The sequence below is a fragment of the Esox lucius genome, chromosome 14, assembly GCF_011004845.1.
Source record: "Esox lucius isolate fEsoLuc1 chromosome 14, fEsoLuc1.pri, whole genome shotgun sequence".
NCBI lineage: Eukaryota > Metazoa > Chordata > Actinopteri > Esociformes > Esocidae > Esox > Esox lucius.
This window is the reverse complement of record NC_047582.1, coordinates 24,183,775-24,210,395: the sequence shown is the minus strand read 5'-3', so window position 1 is coordinate 24,210,395 and position 26,621 is coordinate 24,183,775. Positions and strand designations below refer to the sequence as shown.

The 26,621-nt window shown below is 41.6% G+C and overlaps 2 protein-coding genes across 2 annotated transcripts; both read left to right on the top strand.

Moving 5' to 3' along the window:
* The first annotated feature begins 129 nt into the window (after positions 1–129).
* Positions 130–20,887, top strand: LOC105015196 (cGMP-dependent protein kinase 1). The gene is made up of 21 exons (XM_010878152.5): positions 130–402; positions 817–1,016; positions 1,193–1,325; positions 1,423–1,489; positions 2,340–2,439; positions 3,997–4,110; positions 8,669–8,774; positions 9,003–9,066; positions 13,512–13,589; positions 13,671–13,765; positions 14,002–14,067; positions 16,324–16,398; positions 16,687–16,783; positions 17,306–17,445; positions 17,748–17,837; positions 18,005–18,146; positions 18,350–18,513; positions 19,028–19,150; positions 19,268–19,330; positions 19,777–19,843; positions 20,568–20,887. The coding sequence occupies exons 2-21, from the start codon at positions 821–823 to the stop codon at positions 20,664–20,666; spliced, it is 2,079 nt and encodes a 692-aa protein (XP_010876454.4). The 5' UTR covers positions 130–402; positions 817–820; the 3' UTR covers positions 20,667–20,887.
* Positions 20,888–24,358: 3,471 nt separating this feature from the next.
* stc1l (stanniocalcin 1, like) lies at positions 24,359–26,621 on the top strand. Its single transcript, XM_010878151.4, has 5 exons — positions 24,359–24,573; positions 24,723–24,865; positions 25,034–25,141; positions 25,301–25,404; positions 25,486–26,621. The coding sequence occupies exons 1-5, from the start codon at positions 24,453–24,455 to the stop codon at positions 25,778–25,780; spliced, it is 771 nt and encodes a 256-aa protein (XP_010876453.3). The 5' UTR covers positions 24,359–24,452; the 3' UTR covers positions 25,781–26,621.

Genomic DNA, 26,621 nt, shown 5'->3' with positions numbered 1-26,621 from the left:
TTCTGTTGTCTATGTTAAATATGTTTGTAGTGTGAGGGTTAACAAATAAAGGAGCTCTAAAATGTCATGCTTACAGCAGAGCGCACAGTCGTGCGCACCAATGTTTCGACTGTAGAAGTGGTTCTGTGAAGGCTCGGTTTAGTAGAGCGCAATGGGCCAAGTGAGAGAATGTGTTTGGCACATTTCCATCATTTGAAGTTTCTGCACCTTTAAAATTAACATTTTAATACACATTCATTTTAGTCTCGGTTTGATTATCTTATCCGGTTCGCTTTTCGCATCATGCATCAACTGACTCATGATGAGATAAACACTGGCACACAACTGCGAATGAAGCATTAACAGCAGGAGTCGGCAAGCTCTTTTTGTTCACCTACACTCAGAACGCAGACTTGGACAGAGGTAGGATGAAATGTTTTACTCTTTCAGATGTATTTATATTATATTAATTTTGCACAAACTTGAAATTCATTGTCAGCAAGTGATTATTTTTATAATACTTCAATTCAGATTCATTCTAGGGGAACCTATATGTACACATGGTAATTGCATGTCATTGTATTTATCAGTTAATGGCTGATAGACAGGATAAACACATTCTTCCCCATTTCTGTGTGTGCTTTTGCCTGCCTGTCTCTGACTGCCTGCTTTCTCTGACTGCCTGGCTCAGCCTGACTCTGTCTGCCTCTGAATGCCTGTCTCTGACTGGCTGCCTGACCCTGCCTGCCTGTCTTTGACTGCCTGTCTCTTCCTGCCTGCCTGTGTGCGACTGCCATGCTGCCGATATGTAATGTTCAGGTTGTATGTGTATATCAGGGCTATGGGCACTTTGCGGGACCTGCAGTTTGCTCTACAGCTGAAGATCGAGGAGCTCCGCCAGAGAGACGCTCTGATAGATGAGCTGGAGTTGGAGCTGGACACTAAAGATGACCTTATCAGACAGCTGCAGACAGAACTGGACCGGCACCGCAATGCTCTTCAACACACGGGAACCACAGGGAATATAGAGAACACAGGTAGGTAGGACACATCACAAATATTCAGTCATGTCAAGGGCAGCTGGGCATGAACCTCTGACCATTCACTCTCAAGACTAGTGTGACTGATAGGGATTTGAACTCAGGTCTCCTGTGTGTCACACGACTGTTTTAGCCTAGTGAGACGAAGCCTAACCCAAATGTGTGTCTACCAGGACTGGCACTGTCCCCATCAGTGCCTGATGAGCCGCTGCGGACGAAGAGACAGGCAATATCAGCTGAACCCACCGCTCTGGACCCTTCACAGCTCACACACATCACACTTACCAACTACAGCAAGAGCGAAGAGTGAGTATACAAACACACATGCAAATAAATGCATACACACAGACACAGACACACACACACACACACACACACACATTGATCCTGTCTCTGTGTACAGGTCTAGAGAGCTGATCCAGAGGGCTCTGTTGGAGAATGACTTCATGAAACACCTGGATCATGGACAGGTAATAATATAATTGTAGTACTACTGTTGTACTACTCATCTCCTCTCTTTTCCCCTCTCTATCGCTCATTTTCTTTTTTGTTTTCCTGTTCTATCTTCTATTCTCATTTTCTCAATTCAATTTCATTTTCAATTTCAACTATATTTAATTTGCATGTCGTTTTAAACAGAGCCAAAGTATGATACTGCAAAAATGTATTGCAAGAAGAAAATGAACAAATAGCAGTGGAACGCAGCTAACCATGCATGCATTAACCATTCATTCAAAAACACAAATTCTCTGAAGTCACTCCATATTGTAGCAGTGCTGCCAGCTTACAGTTCTCTTTGTTTTCTTTTAATAGGATTGAGAGCTTTTACATTTTTTTTGAGTGGCTAGAGTTTTTTTAAACTATTGACTCCAGGTTAAATGTTGGCAAGTAATGTTCTGTTGTTGTTTGGTTTTGTGCAGATATTAGTGCAGATATGTCTCTTTCATAATACGGTGATCACCTAGCCATTACTCTTCACAGAGGCAGGGGTTTCTGCATTTATTGAGTCTAAATGTTTTAGGTTTTAATCATCAGTAACAACTAACCATGGTGATATCATATGTCATATGGACAGTTAATTTATGACCTGAAAATGTTGTGTTTGTTTCCCAATAGTTAATCTAGTTTTGCTTTCCAATGTGTTGTTATTTAGATTGCTTATGCTGTGTGTTTGGGTCCTGATGCCTCAGCGTGTTCAGATTGAGTGTATTCTGTTCCTATGTACTGTCTACCACAGCGCTTTTACACCAAGTTTTATTGTGAGTATGCGTGAATGTGCTTAGTGACTGAAGATAATTTTGGTTCTGTCTCTCCGTGTAGATCCTGACCATAGTGGATTGTATGCATCCTACTCGCGTGGCCCGGGGCTGCTGTGTCATACAGGAGGGAGACGATGGATCTCTGGTTTATGTCCTGGAGGGTGAGAGGCTGGGCAGGAGGTGGTGGGGAGAGCTCGTGGAGAGCTGAAGCGGGAGGTGTAGAAGGGTCAACAATAGGTAAACTAAATCGACCGAGACCAGATATAAAGTGGTAAGAAATTAGGCCATAAAACAATATAAAGGTAAGATTTGAGGATATGGGATTCAGGATATTTTGAAGTATGCAGTATTTGCATTAATACAAAGATTTTTCAAAGATCAAAGATTTCTCCCAAAAACCAACACACGTCTATGAAATTGAAATAGAGAGATAGAGCGAGAGGGAGGGAGAAAGATGGAGGGATACAGAGAGGGGTAGGGAGGAATGTCAGAGGGATGTATAGACATACAACTCTATGATAGGCTAGTCTAGGCAAGAAGAAGACAGATAATACTGTATACATCAGGTGATATCATATGAGATCCCTTCAAGCAGGGGCAGACCGGTCAGACACGCACACGTTTTGGTCTCTCGGGCTCTCTGAGTCATCTGTTCCTTTCACCTCAAATTCTCTCCTCCTAAAAAAGATCTGTTAATTTCCTCTCTCCAACTCTTTGTCTCTCTCCTTTTCATGTGCAACTGCTCTCTGAAGATTTCACTACCTTTGTTTTCCACTTTAAATGAATATGAAAGCAAAATTGACTGAATCAAGAAATGTTGCCACTGACCAACACAAAGTCCATTATATCAATGTGAAATCTAAATTAACTAAAATCATTGATTGCATAAGTATTCACCCCCTTTCCCCATTCCTGAATGACCTCTGGTGTAACCAGTTGTCTTTAGGAGTAACGGAATTACTTGAATTCATTCAATCTGTGTTGCAATTAATCTCTGGGAGGTACCACTGTTGATTAGCACAATTCTTAACAAAAACAAGATGAAGATAAAATATCTGTACAATTATTTGTTTTTCACCTAAATGTTGTTGGTTACAAGATCTTATTAAAGTTGACAAAGGTCTTGACATGAGTTCTCGTGATATACACACACATATATTTACATAATGTTTACACACATCATATTTACATATACAGTACACACACACATACATTTACATCATGTGTACATACATCATGTTTACATATACATACACATACATTTACATCATGTATAGACATAATTCTTTTTAAATTATGCAGACACATTTACATCATGTGTACACATATCATGTTTACATATACACACACATACATTTATATAATGTATACACACATCATGTTTACTTATACACACACATACATTTGCAACATGTATATACCCCCCAACACATAAACATGCAAACACACACACACACACACAAACACGTACAACGTTAATCCTTCCTGAATGTAACAGAACTCACTATTTCCCCACTCAAACTCACATAAAGGCATAAATGTTCCCTAGTCATTATCTGTTCCATTAACACATCTGATGAATACACTAATCTCTTTCAAGCTGAAATGCCCACATTATCTGAATCACTTGAGGATTTTTATCAAAGTGAGTAGACTGTATGATCAAAATGGTCTTATTGTGTGTGTCTTTATGTATGTGTGTGTGTGTGTGTGTGTAGAGGGGAAGGTGGAGGTGACAAAAGCGGGAACGAAGTTGTGCACAATGGATCCTGGCAAGGTCTTTGGAGAACTGGCAGTGCTCTACAACTGTACCAGAACCGCCACAGTTACAGGTAAAACCACGCATGGCTTATGTTTTAGTTAGGAGACCCAGCGTGCCCTTTGACTGAGTTCAGGATTTGGATTTGTTTTGGTAATGTTTCTAATCTCTTTATCCTCCTCCCTGCCTGTAACATTTAGTCTGATGGATTGAAGTGAGATTTACTGTCAGATGTGTGTGTGTGTATTTTAGGGCTGAGTAATTGGGGTGAGGTGCGGTGTCATATCTATGCTGTTAAAAGTATTTAATTTCAGCCCAGTTACACAGTCATTGAAAATCGTCCTACAGGTCATTTAAGTCATGCACACACACACAAACATACATACATACATACATACAAGCAGGCCGTGACGGGCTGTAACAGTCTGATATGATGTAATATGCCAGTCCTGTTAATAGGCGTGTGCTGGTGAACGTGTGCTTGTGAACCTCAGCAGTTCCCAAAGAATACGGACATCTCTATACTTGCCTTTATTTCCCCCCTCACTTTCTAAACCCCTCCCCATCTCTTTCTTTCTCTCTGAGTGGTGAAGTGTTTGCAGTACAGCGTTTTTTCAGGGTCAGGCATTGGTATGCAGAGAGAGAGAGAGAGAAAGAAAGAGAGAGAGAGCAAGGGAGAGTGAGAACGACAGAGTGGGTGAGAGAGAAATAGAAAGAGGTGAACAGAATGGAAAAATAAGTCGTTCTCTCTCGTTTAGCACTTCTTTCACCTCTCTTGAATCTTCTTCAGTCTGTGTCAAAAGTCCTCTTAGGGCTGGGGTGACAGTAACTGTTCTGTATATTCACATGTGTAGAGTTCCAATAATGATTATTATAGAAACAATCCAGACACCTACTCATTATCACTGCCAGAGGCAAAAAGAAGCCTGTGTGTGTGCGTATGCAATGCGAGTGCGTGTGTGCGCATGCATTTGTGTGCGCGACTACCTGTATATGTATTCGTGTATGTGTGATATTTGCCAATAATCACAGTGGGATGAGAAGGATGTTCAATTACCACCAGGTTTGTGTGGATGGAGAGCTGTTGACATGATTGGTCTTTGTATGGAGAGCTGTTGACATGATTGGTCTTTGTATGGAGAGCTGCTAACATGATTGGTCTTTGTAGGGAGAGCTGTTGACATAATTGGTCTATGAGACATTTTGACAACCTGATTAACTGCAACATGTGCTTCTGCCTGCGTGTTGTTGTCTGTATGTTGTTTCAAAATACTGTGTACTTTTGTTTGTCTATTCATTTGTACATCTATAATTCTTCTGCATAAAGTGTTCATACATATGTATGCTTGTAAACGTGTGACTTTGTTCTTGTGACTGTGACATCTGTTGGAGGATGAATATATTTGCAGTGTATAGTCGGAATTTGTAATATTCTGAGGACTTGATGATGTTATGGTGTAGGCAGCACACACAAGAGAGAAAAAGAGAGAGAGAATTAAAGCTAGAGAGAGTTAGCAACCTTGAAATATGCCTTGTTCATTCTTTTTAGCAACCACACACGTTCGTGTGCACGCAGAAATACACACTCACACACACACTCCAGTGTCTGTGTATATACGGCTTTAGTTAAGCCTCTCTCCACTGGCTACTTGCCATACGGTTGAATCATCTGTTAGACACTCCGTCCCTGTTGTACTCCAAATGTTTCATAACTCTTTGCTCTTGAAGTTGTTCTGTTCTTTGTAGAAATGGATGGGGAGTGTAAATGTGAGCAGCAGGAGCCAATATGGAGGCGTTGCAATTCACTGAAATTGCAATCTCTTAGATCTTTCCACCCCTTTCCAATGTTTCCCTTAATCTTTCTGACCACTCAATCTCACCCTCCTCAGACATTCTCTCCTCCCCTCTCTTTCCATCTCTCTCCTCTCCCTCTGTCTCTCTCACTCCAATTCTCTCTTCTCCCTCCATTCCTCTCACTCACTCCCTCCATCTCTTTCTCTTTCTCCTGTCCCTCTCTCTCTCTCTCTCTCTCTCTGTCTCTATGTGTCTTGCTCCACTCTCCCTCTCTCTTATCAGTTTACAACACATTTCCAAAAAAGTTGAGACGCTGTGTAAAATGTAAAGAAAAAGCAGAATGCAATGATGCGCACATCATTCAAACCCTATATTCAATAAAAATGTAGTAGAAAGACAACATGTCAAATGTTGAAACTGAGAAATGTTATTGTTTCTTGAAAAATATATGCCCACTTTGAATTTGACAGCAGCAAATGTTTTAAAAAAGGTGGGACAGGGGCAACAGAAGAGTGGGAAAGTTGTGTAATACAAAAAAGAACCTGGTGGAACATCTCACAACTATTTAGGTTAATTGGTAACAGGTGAGCAACATGACTGAGTATAAAAAGAGCATCACAGAAAGGATGGGCCTGTCAGAAGTAAAGATGGGGAGGGGTTCATCACTCTGGATGCGTGGTCAAATAGTGCCACAAGAGTTTGGGGATCTAATAATCAACGCTAAGTAATATCATTAAAAGATTTTGAGAATCTGGAGAAATCTCTGTACACAAGGGACAAGGGCAAAAATCAGTATTGGATGGCCATGATCTTCAGACCCTTACTGCATTAAAAACAGACACGATTCTGTAGTGGAAATCACTGCATGGGCACAGGAACACTTCCAAAAACCATTGTACACACACTACGTTGCTACATTCACAAATGCAAGTTAAAACTCTACCATGCAAAGAAGAAACCATATACAAACAAGATCCAGAAACACCAACACCTTCTCTGGGCTGAAGTAGAAAACTGTCCTGTGGTCTGACCAATCAAAATGTGAGATTATTTTCGGGAATCATGGACGCTGCAGCTTGTTATCAGCGCACAGGTCAAAAGCCAGCATCTGTGATGGTATGGAGGTGCATTAGTGCACATGGCATGGGTGACTTGCACATTTGTGAAGGCACTATTAGTGCTGAACAATATTTAGAGGTTTTGGAGCAACATATTCTGCCATCCAGACAATATCTTTTCCAGGGAAGGCCTTGCTTATTTCAGCAGGACAATGCCAAACCACAATCTGTACATATCACAACACTATCGCTCTGTAGTAAAAGAGTAGTAAAAGGTGTTAAACTAGCCTGCCTGCAGTCCAGACCTGTCACCCACTGAAACCGTTTGGCGCATTATGACACGAAAAATATAACGAAAAGGAGACCCCAAACTGTTGAGCAGCTGAAATCCTATATAAAGCAGGAATGGGAATACATTACAATTTCAAAAGTACAGCAATTGGTCTTCTCAGTTCCTAAATGCTTACAGAGTGTTGTTAAAAGAAGAGGTGATGCAACACAGTGGTAAACATGCCCCTGTGCCAACTTTTTTGACATGTGTTGCTGGCATCAAATTCAAAATGAGCATGTATTTTTCCAAAAACCCTAGATTTTCTCAGTTTTAACATTTCATATGTTGACTTTGTACTATTTTCAATTGAATATATCGATACATTATTTGTACGTCATTGCATTCTGTTTTTATTTGCATTTTAAGCAGCGTCCCAAACTTTTTGGAAAAAGGGTTGTATTTTTTATACATTGCCACAGCCAGTTGCAGGAAATATGTATGAACACATTTCAATTTTGTTTTCACACACACAAATAGCTTAATTTAATGTGTGACCAATACCATCTGAGAAAAGGGCCAACCAGAGCATAATCAATATTGTAAAAAATAAACAATATTTACATTATTTCAACTATTTGCATATTATTACAACACAGTACATACAGTACCTAATATTATAATATTTGAAGTGTCAATGTATACTGTATATATATACATAGTATTCATAGCAGATGTTGAGAAAGCCTTTGATCAATCCATCAATTTGTAATGCAATCTTGGAGAATCTCTCAAAATATAGATAAAAGTAATGTACCACATGCCTCTATCTAAAATAATAAATGATTTCTGCTTGTCTGAAACCTTTGAACTACCAAGCTATGTGAAAAAGGGTAGCATTTTTTTAATTATAACTGATTTGCCAGTGATGAGAAACAGAGGTAAAAATAACTTGAAGTGGCTGAAGTTATATGTTTAAGAAACAAGTGACAATGTAATTCAAAGTTTTATTGAGAGTCCTTAACTGCCAACATTGAGTGGTCTTATTGAGGACCTAGATAAATTATTCAGCTTTTTAGGTCTCATTATTTGTTATTCCAAATTAATCCAATCATTTTGGGTGGATTAAAACTAGATCCCTATATCCAAAATTCTTAATGACTTAGACAGAGTTGTAGAAGTAGTTTTCTTTTTCTACTCCAGCTGGGTGTGTTAGGAGGAGGGAAAATCATGACTGTTTACAGGTCTGTGTAATCTGTGGTAAATAGGTCGGTAATATGGTCATACTTCAGACAGGCGATTAGGAAATGCAGCTCAGCTTCCAACTCATCTTGTGGGCTGTCTGTGGCACTCTCTCTGTACCAAGGCTATGCTCACACTATCATCTCCTCTTCCTCCCACACTGTACCATTGTATCTTCTCTAGCTCTGTCTTCATCTCACTCTTTTCCCCCTCTTTTTCTGTCTCTCAATTCCGTAAAAAATCTATTCCCTTTCCATCTCCCCTTCCAGCTTTGACGGACATTAAACTGTGGGCAATAGACAGACAGGGTTTCCAGACCATCATGATGAGGACTGGCCTCATCAAACAGTCCCTGTATCTGGAGCTCCTACGAAGGTGACACACACACAGCTAAAACCCACATACACATACACACCCACACACACACACACACACACACACACACACACAAACACACACACAGCTAACACAAATACAAACACACACCTAACTCACACATGCCTGACTGAATACATAGACTATTAAGATCAGTTTCTGCCCTGTCTCAAATTGTCATTGACACAATTGTTTTATGCAGCGCTGTTGTTGTTCTCTGTCTGTCAGTGTTCCCTCCTTTCAGTCACTGCCTGAGGACGTTCTAAGTAAAGTGGCTGATGTTCTAGAGGAGGTGAGGGGTGCACATACCCACATACACACACACTCACATACACACATAAACACACCCACCCACATACACACACCCACATGCACACACACACCCACATACACACACACACCCACACACACCCACATACACAAACATACACACACACACCCACATACACACATGCAAACATTCAGGCCAAAATTGCGCAAACACACAAACATACCTTTAAAACTAAAAGTATGAAAATTGATATACTATTGTAAGTCTTTTCATGAGAGCATTTGCTAACTTGCTTATAAGTGAATACGTGTCAAATGAAACTGCATCTGAACATCATGAACACTGTCACCATCTGATCTCTCCAACAGATGCAGTATACGTGTTGTACACACATACGCACACACATTTTTGATTATGTCTATAACCCAGGCTCACTGAAGGGAGGAAGGTGTATCACATACAGGGCCTTTGGGAATAATTCAGATTTCCCTCAGATTTTTTGCCATCAATCTACAAACTATAATACATAATAACAAAGGAAAAACATGTTTCAAAAAGACCTCACATACTGTACATAAATATTCAGACCCTTTGCCATCACAATCCATATTGAGATCAGTTGCATCCTGTGTCTTTTGGTCATCCTTAAAATGTCTATAGAACTTGGAGTCCACATGTGGAAAACTAAATTAATTAGACATCAAGATAACAAAATTCACAGTGCATGTCTGAACAAATACCAAGCCATGAGGTCAGAGGAACTCTTTGTAGACCTCTGAGATTTGTTATAGACATGGGTAAGGTAATAAGTAAAAATGTTAGGTACGGTAAAAAGTTATATTGCATGAAAATCCCCAGCAGCACAGTGGGCTCCAACACTGGAACATGTAAAAGGTTTGGAACCACCAAGTTGATTCCTAGAGCATGAGGTAAAAGATGATGTGGTCTGATGAAACTAAAATCAAACTATTAGAACTAAATGCTGAGATCAACAAATGGGGAAAACAAGGTACCAGTCATCACCTGGCTAATACCATCCATATGGTGAAACATGGTGGTGGGAGCATCATGCTATGGGGATTCTTCTCAGCAGCAGGGACTGGGAAACTGTTCAGGACTGAAAGAAACATGAACGGAACAAAATACAGAAAGTTCCTTGAAGAAAGCCTGAGCACACAGCACTTCAGACTGGGGCAAAGACTCCATCAACAACAAATTAATAAACGTTCCCTCCTTATCTTTATCCATTTTGTACCCAAAAGCATATACAGTGGGGAGAACAAGTATTTGATACACTGATGATTTTGCAGGTTTTCCTACTTACGTAGAGGTCTGTAATCCAAAAATCCAGAAAATCACATTGTATGATTTTTAAATAATTAATTAGCATGACAATTTATTGCATACAATAATTTATTGTATTTGATCACCTACCAACCAGTAAGAATTCCGGCTCTCACAGACCTGTTAGTTTTTCTTTAAGAAGCCCTCCTGTTCTCCACTCATTACCTGAATTAACTGCACCTGTTTGAACTTGTTACCACTATAAAAGACACCTGTCCACACATTCAACCAAACAGTCTCCAACCTCTCCACAATGGCCAAGACTAGAGAGCTGTGACATCAGGGATAAAATTGTAGACCTGCACCAGGCTGGGATGGGCTACAGGACAATAGGCAAGCAGCTTGGTGAGAAGGCAACAACTGTTGGCCCAATTATTAGAAAATGGAAGAAGTTCAAGATGACGGCCAATCTCCCTCGGTCTGGGGCTCCATGCAAGATCTCACCTCGTGGGGCATCAATGATCATGAGGAAGGTGAGGGATCAGCCCAGAACTACACGGCAGGACGTGGTCAATGACCTGAAGAGAGCTGGGACCACAGTCTCAAAGAAAAACATTAGTAACACACTACGCCGTCATGGATTAAAATCCTGCAGCGCACGCAAGGTCCCCCTGCTCAAGCCAGCGCATGTCCAGGCCCGTCTGAAGTTTGCCAATGACCATCTGGATGATCCAGAGGAGGAATGGGGGAAGGTCATGTGGTCTGATGAGACAAAAATAGAGCTTTTTGGTCTAAACTCCACTCGCCGTGTTTGGAGGAAGAATAAGGATGAGTACAACCCCAAGAACACCATCCCAACCGACCTGAACCCAATAGAAAATCTTTGGAGGGAGCTGAAAGTCTGTATTGCCCAGCGACAGCCCCGAAACCTGAAGGATCTGGAGAAGATCTGTATGGAGGATTGGGCCAAAATCCCTGCTGCAGTGTGTGCAAACCTGGTCAAGAACTACAGGAAACCTATGATCTCTGTAATTGCAAACAAAGGTTTTCTGTACCAAATATTAAGTTCTGCTTTTCTGATGTATCAAATACTTATGTCATGCAATAAAATGCTAATTAATTACTTAAAAATTATACAATGTGATTTTCTGGATTTTTGTTTTAGATTCCGCCACTCACTGTTGAAGAGTACCTATGATAAATTCTACATGCTTTGTAAGTGGGAAAACCTGCAGAATCGGCAGTGTATCAAATACTAGTTCTCCCCACTGTAAATGCCTGAAAAATATGGAATATATTTGCCTTAAAAAACCACTGTCCAACAAATTAACTTTTAAAGGCAACAGAGCTTTTGCAACTAATCAAAACGCTTAGCTAGTCTCTGGCTCATTCCAAATGTTACAGTCATATGGAATACACCTCCCTTGCATGAAAGGGATAGTGAGGGTGCTTCCAAGTAGCTCTCAGCTTGTCATCAATGTTTGACCGAAGCTGGGCCTGAGAAGCCCATTAAAAACTGGACTATTTTTGCTAGACTTTATAGCATGTCTATGGCCCTGAGGGAAACACTTCCATGTAGCCAGATACAGCTCCCACAGGCTGAGACAGCTCCCCGATACCAGCATGTTTCCTTTCTCCCTTGTCTGTAACACTTGCCTTGGACATAGCGGAAGCTGGCATCAGGCAGAGACATTCATATAGGTTTTCATCTCTATCAGTAAGACAACCTACATCATGAATATAATTGTGCGAAGTTGGTGACAGTAAAGTCTACAAAAAACTATGCTGGACAAGGGCAGCAGAAGCATGACCCAAGCTAAAACATCAAGGCATATCTTGTGATCACTCTATTGATGGTGATTTTCAAAGCTGCATGAGAAGGAAAATAATGTTCTAGAATGCGAACCAACTCTGTAGCCGCTGTCAGCTTGTTTTTGAGCATTTATTCAGTGCAATGTAATGGGGAGGATCACTGTGGACAAGACCAAGCTGGGATTTTTACACCTGGATAGCAAGGCTTCCAGGTCGACTTCAGCACTTAGTGGCCTTGAAAGGCATGATTGAATTTTGTGTTCAGTTTGTACAAAGTGCATGTGTCATACTGAAGTGATCAACTAAAAGGGTACAAGCACAAACACACAAAGACACACACAGACACACATTTAATTCAATGAAAGTACATCTAATCAACACTGACTGTCTACTCCAGCTGATTTCTCTATCAGATACAGTATGCACTTCACACACGCACACACTTTTAAAACAATGAAACTGCATTTAATCAACACTGGCTGTCACTTACAGGCTTTTTTCTCCATTGTGACATGCTTGTGCATGTGTATGTGTTTGAATAGGTTTTACCATGTATTTTATATGGAGACATAGTGTATATCCCCTAAATTTCCCTGTTCTCATTTTTAAAATGCTATTTTTGGGCATGTGTGTGTTGTGTTTAGGGAAACACTTATTATTCAGAATCAGAGGTTAGGGGTTAGGTTTATGGTTAGATGTTAGTGGTTAAGGTTAAGGCTTTTGTACTGGGGTTACTGTTAGGGTTGGGACATGATTTCTAATGGGAAATCATTCTTAAGGTCCCCATTTATAGTATACAATTAAGTTAGATGTTTGTGCAGACGTGTGTGTGTATTAACTGCATATACACATAGAGCAGTCCAGATTTTCGAGGTACTCGGAATGCTTCTCCTTGTGTTTCTAAAGTTTTTCTGTCTGGGAGCATCATGTTTACTAACATAATCCCCCCCTTGTCGCCTGCTGTCCTCTCACACTCCCTCCCTATATCTCACCCTCTCCCTTTGACTCGCCCCCCAATTCTCTGTCATCTGCTGTTCTCTGTCTCCCTCGTTCTCTTTTGTCCCTTCCTGCTCCACTCTCTGTCACTGTCCTTTTCTCACTTTATCTGTGCCTCCGTCTCTCTCACCTTTCTCTCCCTTTCTCCCTCTATCTGTATTTTACGCTCTTTTTCTCTCTCTTTCTCCCTCTATCTGTATTTCACTCTTTTCTTTCCCTTTCTCCCTCTATCTGTATTTCACGCTCTTTTTCTCTCCCTTTCTCCCTCTATCTGTATTTCACTCTTTTTCTCTCCCTTTCTCCCTCTATCTGTATTTTACGCTCTTTTTCTCTCCCTTTCTCCCTCTATCTGTATTTCACGCTCTCTCCTTCAGACTCACTACAGTGAAAGCGAATACATAATCAGGCAGGGCGCTACGGGAGACACCTTCTTCATAATCAGCCAAGGACAGGTGAGAGAGAAGGACCATTGAAACTGCCACGGTGTGGACGTGTGAAGCATTGGAAACATTTGTTCTCCTGTCGGCCTACAGGTTAGGGTTACACGGCAGAAATCCACCAGTGAGGAGCCAGAGTTTCTGACCACTCTAACTAGAGGGGAATGGTTTGGAGAGCAGGCACTGAAAGGGTATGACAGCAGCACTGCTAACCGCCATTAGCTAACCAAGTGGTTATAATGAACATAAAAACACAATACAACTGATAAAGTGTGCACAAGATGTAAAGCACTAATCAACTCACTAATTAACATATAGTTAGAAATAACCGGAGTTGTACTGGGGAAATAGGATTGCTTGATATTTATGTTTATTATGAATGAATGAATGAATGAATGAATGAATTAATATTTCTTCCACTCTACAGTGAGGATGTTCGTACAGCCAGTGTCACGGCATTAGGAAGAGTCACGTGTCTGGTCGTCGACAGAGAGTAAGACCCCAAAACAGCAAGAGAGAGATTAGTAAAAGGGTTACGGGCTTTTGTGTGTGTTTGTTTTATCAGGGTTAGCTAGGTTACTTAGTAATTACATTACATACATTAATTGTAATTACATGTAATTAAATGTAATTACATTACATACATACATACTCAGTAACATTACATTACAGTTACTAGTAGTTACCTGTTTGAAATATTATTTCAATTTAATATCTTATATTAATGGCAATTGGTATAAAAGGGTATTTGTAATTATAAGACAATATGTTAGGTTGTTAATCATTAGGCTGCACAATTTCAGATACATCACATGCCTTATTTGTATTTTGGAACAAAATTTGTCAACAAAAGTTGCAACAGAAATTGTGGGGGATTATGGCATAGCCCCTTTTGTCATTAATTCAATCTCTGTGGTTGAATGGAGGCTATCTAGTCTGTGTCAAGGCGTGACCACAACAATAAAAAGAAACACTGCAAGACAGAGAATCTGGTGATGGACAAAGAAACTGAGTAGTGATTCTATGACTCTAGGTTTACTCTGCATTAATCTTCCCAGATGCGTTTCTTCAAATTTGCAGAAGGTCTGGTAGAACACTTTGACCAGCGTGTCCTTCATTAGCCAATACGAAAGCTGTGAGAAATCCCAGCAGCGATAGACATTGTTTTAATTGGCTTAGTCTACCAACCAGTAATTTCTCAAAAAGTGTTATTCCAAGTGCTTTGTGCACCCAATTACCTGTCAATATGTTGTAATGCTGTGCTAAAGCCAGACTGGATGTAATCATTTATTTAAATGATCAAACTTTGGAAATGCATGTGATGCCACACCATGCAGAATTTGATTAGCTACAATGGAAGATGACAAATACTTTACACTCCAATTGAATATGATTTGTTTGGCACATCCTACATGAATCACGGCAACAGTCTTTTGCCCAATACGAAGACTTCTCCGCCCTGTGTAAATACACTCACCTAAAGGATTATTAGGAACACCTGTTCAATTTCTCATTAATGCAATTATCTAATCAACCAATCACATGGCAGTTGTTTCAATGCATTTAGGGTTGTGGTCCTGGTCAAGACAATCTCCTGAACTCCAAACTGAATGTCAGAATGGGAAAGAAAGGTGATTTAAGCAATTTTGAGCGTGGCATGGTTGTTGGTGCCAGGCGGGCCGGTCTGAGTATTTCACAATCTGCTCAGTTGCTGGGATTTTCACGCATAACCATTTTTTCTAGGGTTTACAAAGAATGGTGTGAAAAGGGAAAAACATCCAGTATGCGGCAGTCCTGTGGGCGAAAATGTCTTGTTGATGCTAGAGGTCAGAGGAGAATGGGCCGACTGATTCAAGCTGATAGAAGAGCAACTTTAACTGAAATAACCACTCGTTACAACCGAGGTATGCAGCAAAGCATTTGTGAAGCCACAACACGCACAACCTTGAGGCGGATGGGCTACAACAGCAGAAGACCCCACCGGGTTCCACTCATCTCCACTACAAATAGGAAAAAGAGGCTACAATTTGCACAAGCTCACCAAAATTGGACAGTTGAAGACTGGAAGAATGTTGCCTGGTCTGATGAGTCTCGATTTCTGTTGAGACATTCAGATGGTAGAGTCAGAATTTGGCGTAAACAGAATGAGAACATGGATCCATCATGCCTTGTTACCACTGTGCAGGCTGGTGGTGGTGGTGTAATGGTGTGGGGGATGTTTTCTTGGCACACTTTAGGCCCTTTAGTGCCAATTGGGCATCATTTAAATGCCACGGCCTACCTGAGCATTGTTTCTGACCATGTCCATCCCTTTATGACCACCATGTACCCATCCTCTGATGGCTACTTCCAGCAGGATAATGCACCATGTCACAAAGCTCGAATCATTTCAAATTGGTTTCTTGAACATGACAATGAGTTCACTGTACTGAAATGGCCCCCACAGTCACCAGATCTCAACCCAATAGAGCATCTTTGGGATGTGGTGGAACGGGAGCTTCATGCCCTGGATGTGCATCCCACAAATCTCCATCAACTGCAAGATGCTATCCTATCAATATGGGCCAACAGTTCTAAAGAATGCTTTCAGCACCTTGTTGAGTCACTGCCATGTAGAATTAAGGCAATTCTGAAGGCGAAAGGGGGTCAAACACAGTATTAGTATGGTGTTCCTAACAATCCTTTAGGTGAGTGTAGTTCTATACTGGTTGAAATGGGGACGTGTAACCCTAGCACTCCCCTGTTCAAGGTCTTTCATGCATCTGACTGGAGGGCTGGATGATGTGAACAGCAAACCGTACGAGAGTGATGATATCAAGGCCAAGTAAGTTACACAACAACACAACAATGTAAAAACATGTACCACATATAAACATACACTTTTTGCAAAGTGTCATATAGAGACAGCAGGGATAGCTAGAGGAGAGCGTTTATGTTGAAAGTGCAGTAGAACAGATTCAAATCCATGTTTCAGAGATAAACGTGCACTGGACGCAGCAGCCTAGACCACCAGGTTACCTGTGCCAAATTCACTACATTCTGTTACACATCAAACCATACAGACTGGCTTACTACAGAAACTGAAAGATATTGACTGCGCCCTTGTCCCCAGGTTGGAGGCAGAGTCTGTGTTTTTCTCCTGTCTGTCTCTCAGTGATTTCGATGTCATCTGCACCCTCGGCCTGGGAGGCTTCAGTCGTGTCCAGCTAGTAAGTGTGAGTGTGTGCAAACTGTATGACGTGTACAAGCTTACATGAGTGTGTACTCATGTAAGACATCTAGACAGGTCGTCCCACAAACCATAAAGTATGGAGGTGGTGACATTTTGGTTTGGGGCTGCTTTGCTTCATCAGGGCATGGCCAAGTTGCCATCATTGAGTCAATCATGAATTCCATATTGTACTAGAGAATTCTTGAGGAGCTTGTGAGGCCATCTTTCAGAAAACTGAAGTTGAACCCAACATAGATCTTGCAATAGGACAATGATCCAAAACACACAAGCACAGTTGAAGCAGTAGTGGAAAGAAAGATTCCTGAATGCCAGTGTGAGAGACAAATACACATTCCTGAATGAATGAATGAATTATTGCCAAGTATGATCATTCAATGTAATTTATTAAAATGTCAGTACCGTTGAAGTGAAGATTGTCCAAATATGTCTAAATATGTACTTTCCAGGTGTACCTACTTTTTCAAATGGATGTCTGTGTAACGCGTCTGTGTGGGTTTAGGTTCAGCTGAAGAATGACCCCAGTCAGTCATTTGCTATGAAGGTTCTGAAGAAGCGTCACATTCTGGACACCAGGCAACAGGGCCACATCCTTTCAGAGCGAAGTATCATGATGGAGGCACACAGCCCCTTCACTGTCAGGTACAAACACACATATTATTTTTAAAATATATATTATTGGTGATCTGAGACCCAGACGTCCATGGCCCTTAACCTTAAATCCAACACTTACCATAACCTTACCTAGAATAACCTAACCCTTATGCCTAAACTTAATGTACCCCTAAATACCTAGCCATAAATCTAGACTTCCGGTCCCCAAATGTGTGCATGGACCTGGTTCACTCACTCACACGCAACCACATACACACCCAGAAACAGTTTTTTCACTCTTTGGGGGGGGGGACACATACACATTGACTGAAATGTGGTGTCCTGTCCAGGTTGTTTCGAACGTTCCAGGACTCTAGATATCTGTATATGCTGCTGGAGGCTTGTCTAGGAGGAGAACTGTGGACTCTACTGAGAGACAGGTGGGTGGGTCCATCCAGAATCTTGTAGAACCTACCCCTAACATCACCTCTAACCCTAGCTTTAAGTCCACATCCCCCTTCAGCTCTAATCCTAGCCTGAAACCTAGTCCAACCCTAACCCTAGCATGTTTCGATTTAACTCAACCCTGTCATGTGTCCCGCTCCAGGGGCCCATTTGATGACAGCACCACGCGGTTCTACACTGGCTGTGTGGTAGAGGGTTTGGCCTTCCTCCATGCTAGAGCCATCGTCTACAGAGACCTCAAACCTGAGAACATCATGTTGGACCACAGAGGATATGCTAAACTGGTAAACACACACTCATGCACTCATGGACAATACATACAGAAACACACATTTTGCTGCAGTTAACACTTCAGACATAGCATTCTGTTTCTCAATTCACCTGCAGTGGTTTTCCCCCCGAGTTTGCAGTTAACTGAATTGGGGTCACTGACAGAAACTGGAAAAGCACCTAATTTAGTGTCTGTGCATGCGGGCATGTGTCTCAGGTGGACTTTGGTTTTGCTAAGAAAGTGGGTCTGGGTCAGAAAACATGGACTTTCTGTGGGACTCCAGAATATGTGGCTCCGGAGATCATCCTGAACAAGGGACATGACGTCTCCGCTGACTGCTGGTCTCTGGGGATACTCATCTATGAACTGCTCAGCGGCAGGTACACCTATTCACTTATTCAATCCACCTATGCACTTATCCTATCCACCTATCCACTTATCCTATCCACCTATCCACTTATCCTATCCACCTATCCACTTATCCTATCCACCTATCCACTTATCCTATCCACCTATCCACTTATCCTATCCACCTATCCACTTATCCTATCCACCTATCCACTTATCCTATCCACCTATCCACTTATCCTATCCACCTATCCACTTATCCTATCCACCTATCCACTTATCCTATCCACCTATCCACTTATCCTATCCACCTATCCACTTATCCTATCCACCTATCCACTTATCCTATCCACCTATCCACTTATCCTATCCACCTATCCACTTATCCTATCCACCTATCCACTTATCCTATCCACCTATCCGCAAACTCGGGAGTGGAGGGTGCTATCATTGTTAACAATGTTTTCTTTCTCTCCTCCTTCTCTCTTTCCCTCCCCACCTGTCGTCACGCTCTCTCTCTCTCTCTCTCTCTCTTTCCTTTCCCAGCCCTCCATTCACTGCTTGTGACCCTATGAACACCTACAACATTATCCTGAGAGGAATCGACATGGTGGAGTTTCCAAAAAAGATCTCCAAAAGTGCTGCCAATCTCATCAAACGCCTCTGCAGGTTATACACACACACACACACACACACACACACAGCACACCCAAACACACTTTCAATTGAGCTTGAGTTGGTTATTATATGTGACAGTGTGTGTTTTTGTGTTTGCACGCTGCTCAGGGACAACCCATCTGAGAGGGTAGGGAACCAGAAGAACGGGGTGAAGGACATCCAGAAACACAAGTAAGCATTAGCATGGTAACTACCTACCAATAGGACTGCATAGACCAGAGAAGTGGCACAGTGAAGGCTCGGACCTAGACTATGTTGGTCAGCTTGGCATTTCGATACTTCTGATTTACTTCTAATAAGTTTACATGGTGTGTCTGGAGGATCCAGGGTCTAGTCTCCATTTTCTGATTTTAAAAAAATTGCAGTCGATTACTCAGAATCAAATTTACTGAGCTTGACCAATTGTGACAAAAACAGCGTCCCTGAAAAGTTGGCTAATTTGATATTATTCGATGTAAGGGTGTGAAAAAACATCTATTATCCTTTTTTAGATTGAAGACTATGGAATGAGTTTGTAGACTTTCTCTAGCAACTGTAACCCTCATTCATTCTGTAAATTATGCTGCATAAGAAAAGCATGATTCAAATGTAAAGGATCGTTTCCTGTTTTTCTCTAGGTGGTTTGAAGGTTTTAACTGGGAAGGACTCCGACAGGCAACTCTAGCCCCTCCCTTCACGCCTACTGTGAGTATACAAACACAATCGATTAGCGTTGAATGTTGTTAAACTACAATAGTTATTTTATATTAACAATACTTGTTGACATTTTTGCATCACAATACAATTTTTTAGAGGTGCAAATGAATGAAAATGTAAATAGTTGCCCATCGCCATCACCAACTTATTTTCAGACAGAAACTCCCTGCGGTTATTGAGGTTCAGCTGGTGTAACTGACCCCTAGACTCCAAGTAGACAGCCCTGAAACCCTCCTCCCTCAGCTCACATCACATGGAAATGTACTTGCAAGAACACTTGCCCAAGCACAGGAGAGTGATGATCACTACCACCTTAACTCACTAGATGACAGATTTGTGTCTGAGATATTAAAAAACCATTATCGTGTGAACAGGTTGAAAACTTAATTGTTGCCCGTCTCCTTCTCAAGGTTACGTGGTAAACTACCTGGCAGAAGCTCCCCGCAGCTACTGAGGTCTAAAAATGATTGTTCATCCTGCTCCATATATGAACAGATAAGAAAGGATTTGTCACTGGAAGCAACTGAAAACACCTCACCACTGGCAAATATTCTACTCTTACCAGCAACAAAATGTTTCAATGGTGCACCTTCCAGGATAGGAGGCTAGCCAAAGCACTGTGCGTGCGTACATGAGGCTTTATCGCATACCCCTGGCCCAGCGCAAGTTTGCCTAGTGTGCCTAAATAGGCTGTTTGTCATCTCTGTTCCAGGTGGAGGGCCCGCTGGACACGAACAATTTTGACTGTTTTCCTGATGACAACGAGGACCCGCCTCCAGACGAGGACTCTAGCTGGGATCTAGAGTTTTGATCTGTCTTAGAGCAAAACTTTCAGCTTCAGATAGGCCTAGCCATTATGAAGTGACCAAGTGGTAGCCTTAATGAACAGTATTGTTGTGATAATGCCCAATGCTTACGCATCCTCTTTATAAAATAAAACTTATGCTCCCTCTTTATCCCTCCCATCATTGTAGACGACAGTGGTTGGACGGGCAATAGGCGACTGGTGAAAGGGCTTTTCTCATATTGACATATTGAAGACACAGACTAGTAGGCCACAGATTTATTAGGCAATGGTTACTTAGAAGAGACCTGCAGGTCGATTAACATCATACGTGGAACATCTTCATCCTAATAATAGTTTTCTTTAATAAAATATGCATTTTCTAGTTGGTTTGTGTTGATCTGTTTTGACTGGGTGTTTAAATTACCACATTATGGGGGTATTTCAGAAAACGAGTTATGTGAAAATGTTTGTTTGATGGAAACTCTGGGTTTACAGTTTCAAAGAGCCAGTTCAGCGTTTCTCTGAGTCAGTTACTATGGCAGCATAGTCTATGAAGCTAATCTTCTTGCTAGCAGGTCCAACTAACACTGAGTTTTGCTACTCTTGAAATGAAACCTGCCATCTGAATGTGTCAGAAAGGGCGTGTCCTTTTCTCGAAGAGCCAGTTGAAGCACAAATACTCTGCAGAAATCTCAGTCGGGAGAAGGTGATCAGCCCCGCTTGGATGATTTATCATTCCCTAATGATTATCTGTTTGAGCATTATCGTTTTTCTGCACAGTCGATCATTTATCAGAACAATATTCTCAGCCCTCATCTCGTTCCTATGACACATCGTGGACTTGCTCTCAGTTCAGAACAAATTATTTGTGTTGCAGTTTTCTGTATAACGTTTGTGACACTGAGCATATGTCTAAGGCAACTGTCTCTGTCGTGCTGTCAGAGATGTGACTCTTTTTTTCTGTACACTTTAGTAGTGTTCCCAAGTCACAGACCCACAAGACTCATCAAAAAATGAATCCCACAGAATTGCAGTTATCAGTCTAAGTAGTAATCAGTTGATTTAGTATGAAACTTTGAGACTTGAAGCACTAATCTGCAAATATTTTAGGGTGTCCAGGGGTGATTGGCTGCATAGATGGCACTCATACCCGTATCACAGCTCCTTTCCACAGTGTTAATGAGCAGATTGGCCAACAATGAATTTTTTGAGAATTGTACTTATGTTTTGCTTAGAAAATTTCACTTACTACTTAAATACACTCACCTGAAGGATTATTTGGAACACCTGTTCAATTTCTCATTAATGCAATTATCTAATCAACCAATCACATGGCAGTTGCTTCAATGCATTTAGGGGTGTGGTCCTGGTCAAGACAATCTCCTGAACTCCAAACTGAATGTCAGAATGGGAAAGAAAGCAATTTTGAGCATGGCATGGTTGTTGGTACCAGGTGGGCCGGTCTGAGTATTTCACGATCTGCTCAGTTACTGGGATTTTCACGCACAACCATTTCAAGGGTTTACAAAGAATGGTGTGAAAAGGGAAAAACATCTAGTATGCGGCAGTCCTGTGAGCGAAAATGCCTTGTTGATGCTAGAGGTCAGAGGAGAATGGGCCGACTGATTCAAGCTGATAGAAGAGCAACTTTGACTGAAATAACCACTCGTTACAACCGAGGTATGCAGCAAATCATTTGTGAAGCCACAACACGCACAACCTTGAGGCGGATGGGCTACAACAGCAGAAGATCCCACCGGGTACCACTCATCTCCACTACAAATAGGAAAATGAGGCTACAATTTGCACGACCTCACCAAAATTGGACAGTTGAAGACTGGAAGAATGTTGCCTGGTCTGATGAGTCTCCATTTCTGTTGAGACATTTAGATGTTGGGTCAGAATTTGGCGTAAACAGAATGAGAACATGGATCCATCATGCCTTGTTACTACTGTGCAGGCTGGTGGTGGTGGTGTAATGGTGTGGGGGATGTTTTCTTGGCACACTTTAGGCCCCTTAGTGCCAATTGGGCATTGTTTAAATGCCACGGCCTACCTGAGCATTAAATCCTATAAACCTGTATCAAATGTCTCAATTACTGAACTCATTGTCAAGATGAACCAACCCAGACTATATCACGGGTGAATTGTGATTGACTAGCTTATCTACAAATAATGATGTTGTTTTTGATGCAAGGTGACCTCTCGAACACAACCACTGTTGTGCAGACTCCCCCAAGCTTGGGTGTTGACAGAGTGTTTGACAGGACGAGTGAGAGACGGAGTGTGAGAGTGAATGAGGGGAAAGTTAATGTTAAGTTAAGTTAAAAAAGGATCATTTCCTTTTTCAGACGTCACAGCTCTGAGATCCTTATCAGACCACTGAACCTGTTATAGGCTGACCAGGTGAGAGTCAGTCAACTTTGAGATGTTATCAGATCCAAAGGGGTTGCAAGGGGTTGTTAAATGTCCATGGTAACAAAGGTCATCATGGAAACCCTGCCGCTAACAGCCTCTTTCCCCCTAATAACACTACTCCCGCTCACTCCTACACACACAAACACACACTCTCTGAATTACACTCATTGTTAAATCTCTTCAAACCTAGGCTGGCTTAAATAATAATGTAATAATACATCTAATAGTAATATCAAACATGTGTTGTAGCCAGAAAAAGTCAATCTTCTCACTGAGCTCAGATAAACGGATGGATTACAAACAATATTTGTCTCTTTGTCCAGATCATTGTCCAGATATTTGTCCAGAGTGGACATCATCTCCTCAAATAAGTGATTGTTCTGGAGTTTATTAAGAACCAACTCAATAAATAAATTAAAAGGTCTTCACACATTCTGCATGAATAGTATTAGTCAATATTAGTCAGGTCTGTTGACACATTCTGTATGAACAATATTAGCCAATATTAGTCAGGTCTGTTGACGTTAGTCTGTTAGTCAACAGACCTGAGTAAATATATTTTTCCAAATATCTCAATTAGGCTACTTTCTCTGAAAATAAGTATTCTGACATTTTCATTTGAATTTGTAATGCACTGTTGCAGAGGCTGGTCCAGAGATCTAAGCTGCTGTCCCTGGTGCAGCATGGGTTTCATTCTGCACCAGCAAAAACTCTCCTCTCTTTCCCCAGTTACATGACCAAAAAAATCATAAATATGCATATAAAAGTTTCCTCTTAAATACAATTTGGTCCACTATGTTTTTACAATAATAAGTACTTACACAAATAATACACACACACACACACACACATACGTGTTGCATTACATATATACAATAAGGAAAGGTGAATTGGATTGTTAACAACTAATGCTATGCTTTGCAAAGTTTATGCCATGGGACTGATTCTTATGTCTACTGAAATGTTTCTGGTTTTGCTTGGTTCTTCCTGCACGACATCACCTGGACAGTGGTCTCTCACCACACCAGACCCCTGTTAGTTCATCATAGCTATATATATTATTCACGTTACTTAAAATTTCCACAATGAAAGTTCTATCATGAATAAATATGAGAACGGAAAGTTTTCAAGTTCCAAGACCTGTCAGCTCAGTTAACGGAAGCATAGGCTACTATCAATTAACGCGTGCCCCGCGCCCCCACTGGAGATGCTTGGCGCTGATTGGTCAAACAAGCAGTGGGTCCAGTGATTTGTGTCAAAAACTGATATAAAAAACGCTTGTAAAAGTAACTCTAACCAGAGAACAAGCAGTGAGGTACCGTTCTCCATCGACAAATCCAACCCACATATACTACCTGCCGCACCCGAAGAACATCACTCTCCTCGGACAAGATGCTCGCCAAGTTCGGTCTGTTCGCAGTCGTCCTCATCCTGGGGAGCTCTGCCACCGCCTACGACGCCGACCTGGAGGAATCCTCTCCTCGTCGGGCTCGCTTCTCCTCCAATAGCCCATGTGAGTTTAGTTTCCTATGTTGGTTAGCCAATTGTAATAATATATTTTTTAGCGAAAATAGTTGCGTTCCAATGGATAGAGAAATAACCATGGACACGTAGCTAACTCCGGCCTCGGTTTTTGGGGCCGGCATTTCTCTCTCTCTCCAGCTGAGGTGGCTATGTGTTTAAACGGTGCTATAGATGTGGGTTGTGGAACGTTTGCATGCCTGGAGAATTCAACCTGTGACACGGATGGCATGCACGACATCTGTCACCTGTTCCTCCACACTGCATCGATCTTCAACACACAGGTAAAAACACATACACGTTGATATCACTATACTTGGGTCACCCAAATGTCCTCACTTTGCTGATTGTCCCATGGTTTTATTAATATACTTGTGAGGACTATGCACACACACACACACACACAGTTTTATGATCCACTGCAGTGTTTCTAAACCTGTGTGTATGTTCAGGGTAAGACATTCGTTAAAGACAGTCTAAGATGTATTGCCAACGGGGTCACGTCTAAAGTGTTCCAGACCATCAGGCGCTGTGGAGTTTTTCAAAGGATGATCTCTGAGGTATGTCCCTCTGACTTTGTTAAAGATGCACATTGTGTCTGCCTTTATGTCAGCCTGTAACATATACCGGCCCCAAAAATAAGCTATGGTTACCTCTATTATGTGAAATAATTCATCTCTAGTTTCTGAGTGCCCCAACTCCAGTTTATGTGTGATTAGGTCCAGGAAGAGTGTTACAGTAAATTGGACCTCTGTGGTGTTGCTCGCTCTAACCCTGAGGCCATTGGCGAGGTAGTACAGATACCTGCACACTTCCCAAACAGGTGAGTTCATTAGTGTGTGTCTATCTAAACATGTATGGATGTGAATGGATGTGTGTCTTTAACATGGTGTCTATTTTCTAGATACTACAGCACTCTCCTTCAGTCTCTGCTGGCCTGTGATGAGGAGACCGTGTCCGTTGTTAGGGCGGGGCTTGTTCCTAGGCTTGGGCCAGACATGGAGACCCTTTTCCAACTCCTGCAGAGTAAGCCATGCCCTCAGGGTTCTGACATGGTGTCCAAATCCGCCCCTCCCGGCTGGCGCTGGCCAATGGGGTCACCCTCCTTCAACATCCAGCCCAACATCAGAGGAAGAGATCCCACCCACCTGTTTGCTAGGAAACGCTCTGTGGAGGATTTGGAGGGAGAGATGGAGTAGAGAGGAGAGGACACATGCATACACAACGCTTACACCTTAAACCCCCCCCCACACACACACACACACACACTAAAGGTACCCTAAACACACAAACCAAGACACATCACTGTCTATGCACACTGACACAAATGCACTCAGACACACACATAGATACACACGTGCATGCAGCTTTGTCATGAAATGATTAATGCTATATACATATGGGAGGTTTGGGGCTATTGTGAGGTAGTGGTTGATTTGGGTGTGCGTTGATCTGTAACTGCTGTCAAAGGTATTTCTGTGTTGGTTGATGATGAGGGATGGGGGATATGAAATCTGTTACCTAGAGCTTTGATGTGGAGTGTATTACCTGGTCAGAATAGACTCAACTGAAGATACAGAGCTGTGGAAATGAAGTCGTTACATTTAACATTTATTGATTACAAGAAATTCCATCTAAATGAACCATCAGTGTAGTTCCACCTGATTTCCAAGCGGCTGTACACCCATTACGCCCCAGGTTTGATCAATGATTAAAAAGACAATCCTATTTGAAAAGTACCTATCGGTATATTATTATACGATTATATTTAGTATTTATTTTCTTACAAAGTCTTTATTTATGATGTTAATGTATTGAATCCGGTTATGATTGTGTTATTGGATGGAGTTTTCGTTGACATCCTTATACTGCGTCACTGGCTGATGACATCATTTATCCTCTGCTGAAGGACATTGTGATGTCCCTGCGCTGGCCGTGGGGCTTACAGCAAACCGCTCTCTGTATTTGCCTAAATTAATGTACGAACATATTTGGAGTAATTCTCTCTGCTATGAATAAATGTTGTGATCTTCATCTTTT

What these genes read in the sequence shown, in the direction of transcription:
- LOC105015196 (XM_010878152.5), top strand. Translation starts at nt 821, where the DNA reads ATGGGCACTTTGCGGGACCTGCAGTTTGCTCTACAGCTGAAGATCGAG. An exon ending in TCTGGTTTATGTCCTGGAGG is followed by an intron (nt 2,440 to 3,996) that starts GTGAGAGGCTGG and finishes GTGTGTGTGTAG; the next exon opens with AGGGGAAGGTGGAGGTGACA. An exon ending in TATCTGGAGCTCCTACGAAG is followed by an intron (nt 8,775 to 9,002) that starts GTGACACACACA and finishes TCTGTCTGTCAG; the next exon opens with TGTTCCCTCCTTTCAGTCAC.
- stc1l (XM_010878151.4), top strand. Translation starts at nt 24,453, where the DNA reads ATGCTCGCCAAGTTCGGTCTGTTCGCAGTCGTCCTCATCCTGGGGAGC. An exon ending in CTTCTCCTCCAATAGCCCAT is followed by an intron (nt 24,574 to 24,722) that starts GTGAGTTTAGTT and finishes CTCTCTCTCCAG; the next exon opens with CTGAGGTGGCTATGTGTTTA. An exon ending in CCTGCACACTTCCCAAACAG is followed by an intron (nt 25,405 to 25,485) that starts GTGAGTTCATTA and finishes TCTATTTTCTAG; the next exon opens with ATACTACAGCACTCTCCTTC.